General features: G+C 43.9%; 1 protein-coding gene across 5 annotated transcripts in view; it reads left to right on the top strand.

The window, feature by feature from the left end:
- Nucleotides 1-12455, top strand: part of MINK1 (misshapen like kinase 1) — a 58772-nt gene that overhangs the window by 41279 nt on the left and 5038 nt on the right. For 2 of the 5 annotated variants that reach the window (XM_074225410.1, XM_074225414.1), the window contains exons 13-32: nt 766-882; nt 1379-1465; nt 1716-1919; nt 2190-2363; nt 2743-3003; nt 3282-3367; nt 3735-3844; nt 4222-4310; nt 4548-4571; nt 4692-4858; nt 8241-8343; nt 8435-8572; nt 8813-8921; nt 9571-9738; nt 10003-10146; nt 10576-10710; nt 11009-11109; nt 11391-11540; nt 11642-11801; nt 12015-12154. In XM_074225410.1, coding sequence (XP_074081511.1) covers nt 766-882; nt 1379-1465; nt 1716-1919; nt 2190-2363; nt 2743-3003; nt 3282-3367; nt 3735-3844; nt 4222-4310; nt 4548-4571; nt 4692-4858; nt 8241-8343; nt 8435-8572; nt 8813-8921; nt 9571-9738; nt 10003-10146; nt 10576-10710; nt 11009-11109; nt 11391-11540; nt 11642-11801; nt 12015-12154 — 2667 coding nt within the window. The remainder of the gene's footprint in view (nt 1-765; nt 883-1378; nt 1466-1715; nt 1920-2189; nt 2364-2742; nt 3004-3281; nt 3368-3734; nt 3845-4221; nt 4311-4547; nt 4572-4691; nt 4859-8240; nt 8344-8434; nt 8573-8812; nt 8922-9570; nt 9739-10002; nt 10147-10575; nt 10711-11008; nt 11110-11390; nt 11541-11641; nt 11802-12014; nt 12155-12455) is intronic. The other 3 variants (XM_074225411.1, XM_074225412.1, XM_074225413.1) reach the window with 3 other exon arrangements.

Below are 12455 nucleotides of genomic sequence, written 5' to 3'. Positions count from 1 at the left end.
AGTTCTCTCATTTTACAAATATGGAATCATAGAATACTTAAGGGATTCCTTAAGATGATAGGGAAAAGGTTCCAGTGAGACTGCAGGAGTAAGAAGTAGTAGAAGTGACTTCATTCTAGTTTTTCTTATCTTTTACACCAGCCTTTTGAAAGTTCTTTTAAGTCCACCCAGGCTAATACTACTAATTTTCTTAACAAACTTTCTTTTTAGAGATCAAAAGATTACAGAATTGAGCCTTAGTTATCGGATATTAATGAGTCTGGAACAGATTAGCAAGGCTTTATTGTCATTTTTCCATCTTTTTTTTGTGCCGGGTATTTTTAAAGAACCTTTTCTGAGAAGGCTTTCCCTAATCTTAGATCCTAGTAGCCTGTTCCACGTGGTCTTTATAGGTGTCCTGATTAGGGGTACTTTTGAGTACTGCCTGTCATCAGGATACAAAACTTAATACTAAAATTTTTCCCCTTCCTCCAGAAGAATAAGCAATATCTTCACAACCCCCTCCCAAAAAAAATGAAAATTATTGCTCACATACTCTCTATCTTAGCACTCTGAATCATTCATTGTGTGGATTAATTCTGTAAAAGTGAATCTAAATCTGTCCATCACTGATATTCAGAATTAGTCTCCAATACTTTTGGACAGTTCCTTGAAGAAAAGAATTAAGGTTCTTCCCACTATTTGACTTAACCTAAATTGATACGAGAAATATCTTGACTCCTTTAGTCTTGGTTGATCTCTTCCTCTCCTCCATAACCCCTACAGCAACAACGTCGAGATCGGGAGCAGCGAAAACTGCAGGAGAAGAAGGAGCAGCAGCGATTAGAGGACATGCAAGTCCTTCGAAGGGAGGAAGAACGCCGCCAGGCTGAGCGAGAACAGGTACAGTCTCCCTACATATACATCTATGCACATCCCCTCTCTGGCTTCTGCTGTCCACTTCCCCTGCTCCCCATACCTCTCCTGTTCCCCCCCCCCCCCCCCCACCGCCCAGGTTCTTCTGTCTTTTTTCTAGCTTCACTATCTCTTTCTTTCTGTGTGTGTTCTCTCCTACCACCCCACCACCCCCTTACCCTGACTCCCTCGTTTTTTTCCCTCTGTTTCTTTTTCCTGAATTACCTGTCTCTTCCTGGCCCATTCATTCTGATCCTTTCTGCCTGGTTGCCTTCTTCTCATTCCCTAATCCTATTTTCTTGTCATCTCCATAACATTGCCTTTACTTTACTATCCTATTTCCCCATCCTCCATACACATATCCTCTCTCTTCTATATTCTTTTTCTCCTTTCTTGTCCCTCCACCTCCTGTCCTCTTGTTCCCTTCTCTTTTCTCCCCTGCTCTTGTTTCCCTGCCCCCCTCCCCATCACCTCCCCCACCCAGGAGTATATCCGACATAAATTGGAGGAGGAGCAGCGACAGCTTGAGATCCTTCAGCAACAGCTGCTCCAGGAACAGGCCCTGCTGCTGGTAATGGGTTCCTTCATCCACTACCTTATGTCCTTTTGGGAAGGGTGGTAGGGTGGACTTCAGGGCTTCTTTGCTTAGAATAGGAGATGTAGACAGGGAAAAGGTTCCAGTGAGATTGCAGGGGTAAAAAACCTCTCTAGGCATTTAGAAAGAAAAGAGTCTATATTTTCTCCAACTTCAAAAGAGTATCATCCCTAATCCATGACTTCAGTGCTGAATCTCCTTTTTCCTTCCCCCACCATGGTACCAGGAATACAAGCGAAAGCAGCTAGAGGAACAGCGACAGTCAGAGAGGCTTCAGAGACAGCTGCAGCAGGAACATGCCTATCTCAAGTCCCTGCAGCAGCAACAACTCCAGAAGCAGCAACAGCCACCTGCACCAGGAGACAAAAAACCCCTTTACCACTATAGCCGGGGTGCTAACCCTGCTGACAAGCCAGCATGGGCCCGAGAGGTATTCTCCTAAACTCATACTCTCACCCTCAAGGAATCACCCATAAATTCTCATCCTCTGTTCCCAAAGACCAAGCATCCTTGGAGTCTGATGAAAGGACTGAGGGAATTGTGGAAAGAAGCCAGGAACTAAAGAAAAGGGATAATTATAGGGATGGGGGGTGGGAGATGAGGAGAAAGAAGGCTGAGGTTGTATAACTATAGAGAGAAAAGGGGAAAGTAAGAAACAGAGATTTTATTCTGACACCTGCCTCTACCCATCTCTTCACAGGTAGAGGAGAGGACAAGAATGAACAAACAACAAAACTCACCCCTGGCCAAATCTAAGCCAAACAGCACAGGACCAGATCCCAGTCCCCCACAAGCCCCTGTTGGGCCTTCTGGGTCCCTTTCCCCAACCCCACCCATGCAAAGACCTGTGGAGCCCCAGGAAGGACCACACAAGGTAAGTCTTTACCTTCCCCTACAAAGACACACACACATACACAATATATAGCTTCTGTGTGTTTTTACAGATACTGTTAGATGCAGATAAGTACATAAGGAGACATTCAGATATACCTAAAGATATACATAAAAACACACTTACAGATGTGTGCTTCTTTTTCTGTCTTTTTGTCATTTTCTCACACATAATAAATACCAAGAGCCCTAAGTTATCTGAATGGTAATTTAGAGGGTAAAGGAGGAGGAAGGGGAAAGACACACTAGATAGAAGCTAGAACTCCTCCCCCAGGCTCTCTATTCCTTCTTTTTTAGCTGAGTGAAGAGTGTAGATAAACCACAAAGGTTTTTTCCTCTCATCACCCATTCTTTTTCTGCAGAGCCTTGTTGCACATCGGGTCCCACTGAAGCCATATGCAGCACCTGTGCCCCGTTCTCAATCCCTACAAGATCAGCCTACCAGAAACTTAGCTGCCTTTCCTGCTGCTCATGATCCTGACCCCACCATCCCCCCACCCACTGCTACTCCCACCTCTCGTGGAGCCATCATTCGACAGAACTCAGACCCTACTTCTGAGGGTCCTGGCCCCACACCAGCTCCCCCTCCTTGGAATCGAACAGATAGTGAGGCCCCTCCTAAGGTAAGTTAAAGCTCATCTAATACTCTTTCCCAGGGAAAGGCATAAAAGAATGGAAAGAAGATAAAAAGGAGGGGAGTGATTGGAAAAGAGCAATGAAGAGTACAGGAAAGGAAAAAAATAAGAAAAATGGAAGGTGGAAGAGAGGTCCTAAGGAATGATAGAAATATAAAACACACACACACATATATATATACGCACACAGAGAGAGAGATTCATTCAGCTCAGCATCCCCCCCCTTCTTTTCCTTTGCTGCCTCTGGATTTCTGACCATTCTCCAGGTGCCCCAGAGGACCTCATCCATTGCCGTTGCCCTTAACACCAGTGGAGCTGGAAGTTCCCGACCAGCACAACCTGTCTGTGCCAGGTAATGACCAGGCTATTAGGTGATAGGATATAGAGGATATGCTATCTCTCATATGGGGGTGGAGGAGCCCTAGATTAACCATACAAACTTTCCCCCCACCCCCAGCCACTCCTGTGCTCCCTTCACAGACCTCGCAGCAACTCTGCCTGGCAAACCTACCTGCAAACTCAGGCAGAGTGGGTGACCCCTGGCCTTCCAGGGCCCCCTGCTCAGCCCCCCAGCCCACCCAACACCAATAGGTAATAGAGTTGTCCCCTCCTCATCTCTCCCTCCATGGTAATGAGCACCTCGGTATGCAAATTCTACACTGGAGGTTAAGGGAAGATTGACTCCCTCCCTCCTCTCCTGACCGCTACATCTGCCACAGTAACCCAGACCTTCGAAGGAGTGAGCCAGGTTGGGAGCGTGGAGACAGCCTCCTCCAGTCCCATGGCCATCTACCACAGGCTGGCTCACTAGAACGCAACCGAGTAGGAGGTGAGGCCCCTTGATGGGGGGGGGGGGGGAGAAGGGCGTTTGGGGGCTCATCACGGGAATCAAGTACAGCTCGCAAGATGACAATCAAGGGAATTAGAATTAATCTTCTCTCTGGTTGTTGAGCTAGAGCTAGACATGTGTAAGACATGGAGCAAAGATCTGGGCCCTGCCCTAAAGTAGTTTTCTAAGCTAAGGCAAATATATAGCTGTGGGGAATGTTACCCTCTATGGAACTGAGAAGGACTGTGATAAACGTACTTGAGCCTGTTTCTGCATTAGCAGGGGTTGGGATGATTGAGAGTCAGAATGGAATAATGAAATAGTAATCATTCCTATTCCTATCATTATTTTCCCCTTCCTCCCCACCCCATCTCCAGCATCCTCCAAGCTGGACAACTCTCCCATCCTGTCCCCAGGAAACAAAGTTAGACCTGATGACCATCGCTCTAGGCCTGGCCGGCCTGCAGTGAGTAATCTCATTAACAGGTGTTGTTCCCCCCATCTCAGGACTTGAGGAGTATGCCATGTAATCAGCTGAACTCCTTTTGGGAGCTGGTAACTCTGGGGACAGGAACCTATAGGATTGAATTGGGGGCAACAGAACTGGGAGTGGTAGTCAGAGGGGATTTTTTACATTACTAACCTCTTTTAATCTTTCTCCTGCTTCTTTTGGCTTCTTCTCTTCCTCTGTGATTCCCCTCAGAGCTATAAGCGAGCTATTGGCGAGGTTAGTGCAAGAGATGATTGTGGACAGGGTTGATCCAATCCTTTTTCCTACCTTTAGTTCCCTTCTAATCTTGGGGATTAGCAGCCCCTGCCCAGCCTCCTCCTCTTTTCTTCAACTAAGGATTTCGTGCTACTAAAGGAGCGAATGGCAGATGAGGCCCCCCGACCTCCCAAGAAAGCCATGGACTACTCCTCATCTAGTGAGGAGATGGAGAGCAGTGATGATGATGAAGAAGAGGAAGGAGATGGTGACCACTCTGAAGAGAGCAGAGATACTCCTGGAATTCGGTACAGGAGGGGGGTGTCTGTCTGTAGAGGGCAACCACATAGAATCAGAAATAATTATGGAAGAAATGGGAAAGAAATTTAAAATAGCTGAGTTAGGAGGAGAACAAGGGTAAAAGAAACACAGTTTTGGAAAAGGGATGATTTCCCCCATTTCATAGGAGTGGTGACCCCTGCCTTGGAAATCAGTTAATTACTTTCTTTGACTTTTGTCCCTTTATATGGTCTTTATCACACATTGCCTTGAATTGTAATTATTTGTGGATGTCTTTTTTTTATTAGTGCTTATTTTATGTAATGTGCTAAATTTTGTAGTAGGAATATACAAATAGATATGACACAGGTCATACTTTCAAGGAACTTACAATATAATTGTGTATGTTGTGGATCAGGAAAATATGTACCCCAAATAACTAGGATAAGCTAAGGACAAAGGATAGTTCAAAATGCTGTTAAAAACCTAAGGGGGGGGCAGCTAGGTGGCACAGTGGATAAAGTACCAGCCTTGGAGTCAGGAGTACCTGGGTTCAAATCTGGTCTCAGACACTTAATAATTACCTAGCTGTGTAGCCTTGGGCAAGCCACTTAACCCCATTTGCCTTGCAAAAACCTGAAAAAAATTTAAAAAAAGCTAAGGAGGGAAGGGTCACTTTCATGCTAAATGGTGGGGAAAGAGTGGTTCTGAGAAGGGTTCTCAAAGGAGCATGCCATGGAGCAGGATCTTAAACTTAAGCATAAACAAAAAGGAAGACTTTATAAGGCAGGAGTAAACAGGGAGAGCATTTTAATTGTGAGGCCTGCCAGTACAAAGGCACCAAACTAGGAGATAAAGTGGCATGTGTGCAACAGAGAGAAGGCTAGTTTGACTGAATCCCAGAGTCCCAGAATACAGAAGAGGGGATAATGTCCAAGGAAGCTGGAAAGATAGGTTAAGGCCAGGTTGTGAAGAGCTTTAAAAGCTAAATAGGGGGCAACTAGGTGGTGTAGTGGATAAAGCACCGGCCTTGTGGAGTCAGGAGTACCTAGGTTCAAATCCTGTCTCAGACACTTAATAATTACCTAGCTGTGTGGCCTTGGGCAAGCCACTTAACCCCATTTACCTTGCAAAAACCTAAAAAAAAAAGCTAAAAAGGGGATTATGTTTTATAATACAGACAAAAGAGGAAGCAGGGTAGTCACATGATCAGACCTGCAGTTAAGTAAAATTATACTTTGGCAGTAGTTGAAGGATGGACTAGAGAGATGAGACTTGAGGGAGGAAAGTGAATTAAGAGGCTGTTAAAATAATCTAGTTGAGAAATGATACAAGGTCTGAACTAAGGTGGTAGCTCAGTAAGTGAAGAGGAAGAAGATGAAAGAAATGTGTAAATAGAAACAGCAAGGTTTGGCAATTGTTTGGATTTGTAGGAGAGAGGAGTCTGAGAGAATACTGAGTTATGAACCTGGGAGACTAAAAAGATGGTGGTATTATCTACAGAAATGGGGAAGTAGGAGTGTTTAGGAAAGAATGCGAATTCATTTTGTGATATGTTGAGTTTAAGCTATTTCTGGAACCTCCAGTTTCACATTTGGTGATGTAGGTCTGTATCTCATGCTTAAAGATTTGGGATTAAACCATGGGAGCTGACACAGTTACTGTGAGAAAGAATGTAGAAAGAAAAATAGAGGGCCTAGGACAGAGCCTTGAGGAATATCCATAGTTAAGGGATGCTGATAAGTCTGCAAAGGAGTTTAATAAGGAATCCTCAAACTAAACAATATTGTCATGGAAACTTATAGAAGAGAGAATATCTTGGTGGTCAATATTACCAGATGAAACAGATTAAGAAGAATGGAAATTGAAAGATCACTGAATTTGGTAATTTAACTTGGAGATAACAATTTCTATTGAGATTGCTAAGTGAGAGAAATGTAAGCAGAGGTATCAAATATAGACTGTTCTAGAAGTTTGAGAAAGGGAGGGCAGACATAGGGTGGTATCTTGAGGGGATGGTAGGTTCTAGTAAAAGTTTTTAAGGATGGAGAGGCAGTAGGGAGGGTACCATTAGTTAGGGATAAGAGAGATGACTAAAGGATTCAGTTTTCTGGAGAAGGGATGGAATAGAGCACTTTTTTTTTTTAGGGTTTTTTTTGCAAGGCAAATGGGGTTAAGTGGCTTGCCCAAGGCCACACAGCTAGGTAATTATTAAGTGTCTGAGTCCGGATTTGAACCCAGGTACTCCTGACTCCAGGGCCGGTACTTTATGCACTGCGCCACCTAGCTGCCCCTAGAGCACTCTTGAAAAGAGATTAACCTTGACAAGAAGACAGGTAATATCTGGAAGAAAGGAAGAGGAAGACTTATTTCCACAAAGATAAAAGAGAGATGGAAAGGAATCCCATTCTAAGTATAGAGGATCATACAGAGACTAAGCTATGAAGATGGTAGAATGTAGGAATCTGAGGAGTAAGATAAGACTGAAAGATAGATTAGATTCATATTATACAATGGACTTAAAAAACTAGAAGTAGGAGTTTATACTTTATTAATTAGGCAGTGCAAGACAGTTTTGAACAGAAAAGTGCCATGATCAGAGAAATGAGTTAGAAAAATAACTGAGCTAGAGAAGGAAACAAAAATAAGAAAGCAATAATATCGAATAGGTATACAGCCTGAACAAAGGTAGGATTGGAAAGGAAAAAAATGTGAAACTTAAAGTTATTTTGACCTCTTTTGTTTTTACGTCAGCCACATTTTTTTAGTCTTTCCCTCTCCTCAGAACATCATGCCTTAAAACAAAAAATAAAAAATACTTAAAAAATAGTTCAGCAAAAACAACCAGCCTATTAGCCAAGTCCAATATTATATATAGCTTTCCAGCAAAGAAGAAAGGATATATTCTCCTGTCTGTCTTTTGGGATCAGGCTTAGTCATCATAATTTCACTGCATGTTTTGATTATTTTGTGAGAAATATTTCAAAGATAAAATTAATGGCATTTTTAAACTGATTGTGTGGGTAAGGAAAAGGAAATTGTTAAAGATAACAATGAGGTTAGTAGTTTAAATGACTGTGACCAACAACAGAAATAGAAAAGAGGGATATGAAAAGGAGCAAAATTTAATGTGAGATAAATACTAAACTATTAGTGCTTCTACCTCCAGGTGGAGATGTTGAGCTTATACTTTATATGATTGCTGCTGTAGACGTTGGGGTAGAGTCATATTTGGAGTTTTTGAGAGAGCCATATGGATATAATATGGAAATTAATAATATTAATAGAAATCATTACATCATTCATAGTATTTGTAGCTGCCCTGCTGGAATTTTAAATACAAAATGCTGCTTTCAAAAAAAGAATAGGACTAGAACAAATATCCTTGACTTCCCCTCTTTTATCCAACAGTGATGGAGACACAGATAGCATCAGCACCATGGTTGTCCATGATGTTGAAGAATTGTCTGGGGCCCAGACTCCTTATGGAGGAGGAACCATGGTGGTCCAACGGGTGAGTTCTCCTACCCAGCAATTACCCAAACTTGCAAACTTGAGACAGTAAGACCTGGCCAAGCTTGCATTGACCCTTCTTCTTCCTGCAGACTCCTGAGGAGGAGCGAGGACTGCTACATAATGACAGCAATGGTTACACTAACCTGCCTGATGTGGTCCAGCCCAGCCATTCACCTACTGAGAGTGGCAAAGGCCAGGGCTCCCCAGCTAAAGATGGAAGCAATGATGTATGTGGAATGGGAAGGGGGATTGTGTAGGGGCCAAGAAGAGAAAAAGAATATTTTGGATCAAATGTAGAAAGGGGTGAGAGAAATCTGGAACAGGAAAGTAAATCTGAGAAATCCAAATCTAGGAAAGAAGAGGCATTTGGAAAGGGATATAGAATGACCTGGTAGAAATCCTGAGCAGAAGTCTATAGAAATGAAATTCCTGCTTGTCTAACTGCCCACACCATCCTGTCTCTACAGTACCAATCTCGTGGCCTGGTGAAAGCCCCTGGCAAGAGCTCCTTCACTATGTTTGTGGATCTAGGTATTTACCAGCCAGGAGGCAGTGGGGATACTATCCCTATTACAGGTGAGGATAACAGGAACATCATCATCATCATCATCATCAGCCTCCCTGAGGAGAAACTCTGCTACTGTTGTTTCTCAGTCATTTTTAGTTGTGTCCAACTCTAATGAACTATTTGGGGTCTTCTTGGCAAAGATGCTAGAGTGGTTTGCCATTTCCTTCTCCAGTTCATTTGACAGATGACAAAACTGAGACAAAGTGACTTTTCGAGAATCACAAAGCTAATATGTGTCTGAGGTCAGATTTGAACTCAGGAAGGTGAGTCTTCCTGACTCTAGGCTTGGCATACTGTCTACTGTGCCACCTAACTGACTTGGGGAGAAACTACCCTGAGAAATTGGGAAGGCATAGACACTATTTATTCTAAGAGACTGTGAGACCAATAAAACAGACAAGGGACCCATTTTTCTTATCCCAGTCATCATTCATCCTGAAGCATTTTTGTCAGTGTCGGGAGAAGGCTGTTCCAGTCTAGGACAAGTGATGGGGTTCAGAACAGCTCTTTAGTGATGCCTTATTATACAATGGAAAAAGCAGTTGTCCTTTTTTTTTCCCCTTATCTGTTAAATTAGAAGTTTTACTGCTAAATTCCAAGATTCCTTTCAGGTCTATTTAAATCTATGGTCCTTACCGACTTCTTCTCTCCCTGCAGCCCTAGTGGGTAGAGAGGGTGGACGACTGGAACAGTTGCAATATGAGGTTCGAAAAGGCTCTGTGGTCAATGTGAACCCTACTAACACTCGGCCCCACAGTGACACTCCTGAAATTCGAAAGTATAAGAAACGATTTAATTCAGAGATCCTCTGTGCTGCCCTGTGGGGTAAGTATAGCTGGGAGAAGGGAAGATGCTAAACCTAAGCTGGGGAAATCTGTATATCCCTGGCAGGGTTGGGTAGAGTGAATTCCATATTATTAGTGGAGTAGAGAAATGAGTCTCAAATAATGATGGTTTTGCCTCTTTAATTAGGTCTGCCAGAAGGAAGAGAGTGTGATTCCTGGGGTATTGGTTCTAAATTAGAAATTGAGGTAGAGGAAAGATCCCATTTCCCCTCTCACAGGGTAATATGGGACTTTGCATTTTCAGGTGTCAACCTGCTTGTAGGCACAGAAAATGGTTTGATGTTGCTGGATCGAAGTGGGCAGGGGAAAGTGTATGGGCTTATCGGGAGGAGACGTTTCCAGCAAATGGATGTTCTGGAAGGGCTTAACTTGCTCATCACCATCTCAGGTAGGATGCAGGACATCTGGGAGAAGAGTCAATTTTTATTATCTCAAGTACTATGGATTTGAGCTAACAAAAGAATTAAATTGGGGCAGCTAGGTGGCAAAGTGGATAGAGCACCTGGAGTCAGGAGGACCTAAATTCAAATCTGGACTCAGATGCTTAATAATTGCCTAGCTGTGTGCCCTTGGGCAAATCACTCTTAACCCCATTGCCTTAAATAAAAATAAAATGTAAATTTTAAAAAAAAGAATTAAATCCACTCATCAAATCCTGATATTGGCAAGAGGATGGAGAGTGGAAGCTGGTCGGGGTGGGAGGCAGTGAGGATCAGAAGAGGATTGGAAGGAAGTAGAATCGATATATCAACTGCAGTAACATTGGTCAGGAGAAGGAGTTTGGCTGCTAAAAAGTGTGTATTTGATGTACCACCAGGGAAAAGGAATAAGCTTCGTGTTTACTACCTGTCCTGGCTCCGGAACAAGATCCTACACAATGACCCAGAGGTGGAGAAGAAACAGGGATGGACTACTGTAGGGGACATGGAGGGCTGTGGGCACTACAGAGTTGGTGAGAGGGAAATTTCACTGGACATTGTGAGGGACAGCAAAGGGCAGATGTTAGCATGTCAACAATGGGAAGATATAGGGGAGGGAATAGAGGAAGTAAACACTATCCATTGGGAGAGATGGAATGTAGGGAGATGAACACTGTCTCATGATTTGCATTTCACTCTAAGTTCAGGATTGGGGAGGGCTTGAAGCAGAAACACTGGAGAAACATTTGTAGGATTGTTAGAAAGGCAGTTATAAAGATGTGTATTCACCTGTTTCCTTCTCATACAATACCTCCACCCCACTTTCCTCAGTGAAATACGAACGCATAAAGTTCCTGGTAATTGCCCTGAAGAATTCAGTGGAGGTGTATGCTTGGGCTCCCAAGCCCTACCATAAATTCATGGCTTTCAAGGTAACACCTGCCAGCCACATCTCTTCTGTTCCCCCCATCCCATATTCTCACTCTGAATCCCCCACTCCCTCCCCAATTTTTCTTTTACAGGGCTTTTACTGTTCCCTTCTACTCCCCATATTCCCCCATCTCCAGCACCTCAATCTTGTTCTCAACTGTCCACTCCCATCCCTCTTGCCCTCTTAGCCCCAGGCCCATTTCATCCTTTCCACATCTTCCCAGCCCCAGCCCCTTCCCATCCCACATCTACTCCTCGCCCTGAACTGCCCTGTCCCCTTCAGTCCTTTGCTGACCTCCCTCACCGGCCACTGCTGGTTGACCTGACGGTGGAGGAGGGGCAGCGGCTCAAGGTCATCTATGGCTCTAGTGCTGGCTTCCATGCTGTTGATGTGGACTCAGGGAACAGCTATGATATCTACATCCCTGTACATGTGAGCTCATGGGAAAAATTGCTAAGGCTTTAAGGGGTATAGGGGTTTGGGGAGGAAGCAGAGTTACTGTTTAGATTTAATTGCTTCTCAATCTCCAACAGATCCAGAGCCAGATAACCCCTCATGCCATCATCTTTCTTCCAAATGCTGAAGGCATGGAGATGCTTCTTTGCTATGAGGATGAGGGTGTGTATGTTAATACTTATGGCCGGATCATCAAGGATGTGGTGTTGCAGTGGGGAGAAATGCCTACCTCTGTAGGTGAGGAGATTTCTGAGACCATACCCCAAAGTCATCCCACCCTCCAAGTTGATCTCAGAGCTCTGTCCAAACTTCAACTCTCTTCCCTTATTTTCTCTTCCTAGGAGCTCCTGAAGCATCCTAGGGAAATAGGGATGGGGGCCATATATGGAAGGGTTTATATTGTAAAATGGCCATTCTGTTGTCTTTGACATCTTTTTTCCTCCCTGGAAGCCTACATCTGCTCCAATCAAATTATGGGCTGGGGTGAGAAAGCCATTGAGATTCGCTCTGTGGAAACAGGACACTTGGATGGGGTCTTCATGCATAAGAGGGCACAGAGACTCAAATTCCTGTGTGAGAGGAATGACAAGGTGGGAGATTCATTGACCTGCCACCCCCACAAATGCCTCTGACCACCTAGAATAACACCCTCTCAGACTTAAGAGTCTGCTTCTAGGGAAAACGCAGCTAAGGGGAGGAAACTGGAGTTCTCAGGATAGGTCACTTGTTCAGTAGTTTCAGTTCTGGATGCCTGTCAGCTACTACCATTCTCCTCCCTTTTGTAAATCCAGATAATTCTCTTCTGTCCACACATACTGCTAGGCAAGAGACCCTTTCACCCCATAGGTGGCCCTGTTCTTCCTAGACTGCCACGGCACCACTATCCCTAAT

The sequence above is a fragment of the Macrotis lagotis genome, chromosome 2, assembly GCF_037893015.1.
Source record: "Macrotis lagotis isolate mMagLag1 chromosome 2, bilby.v1.9.chrom.fasta, whole genome shotgun sequence".
Classification (NCBI taxonomy): Eukaryota; Metazoa; Chordata; class Mammalia; order Peramelemorphia; family Peramelidae; genus Macrotis; species Macrotis lagotis.
Note: the sequence above shows the minus strand (reverse complement) of the source record. Positions and strands in the feature narration are given on the sequence as shown.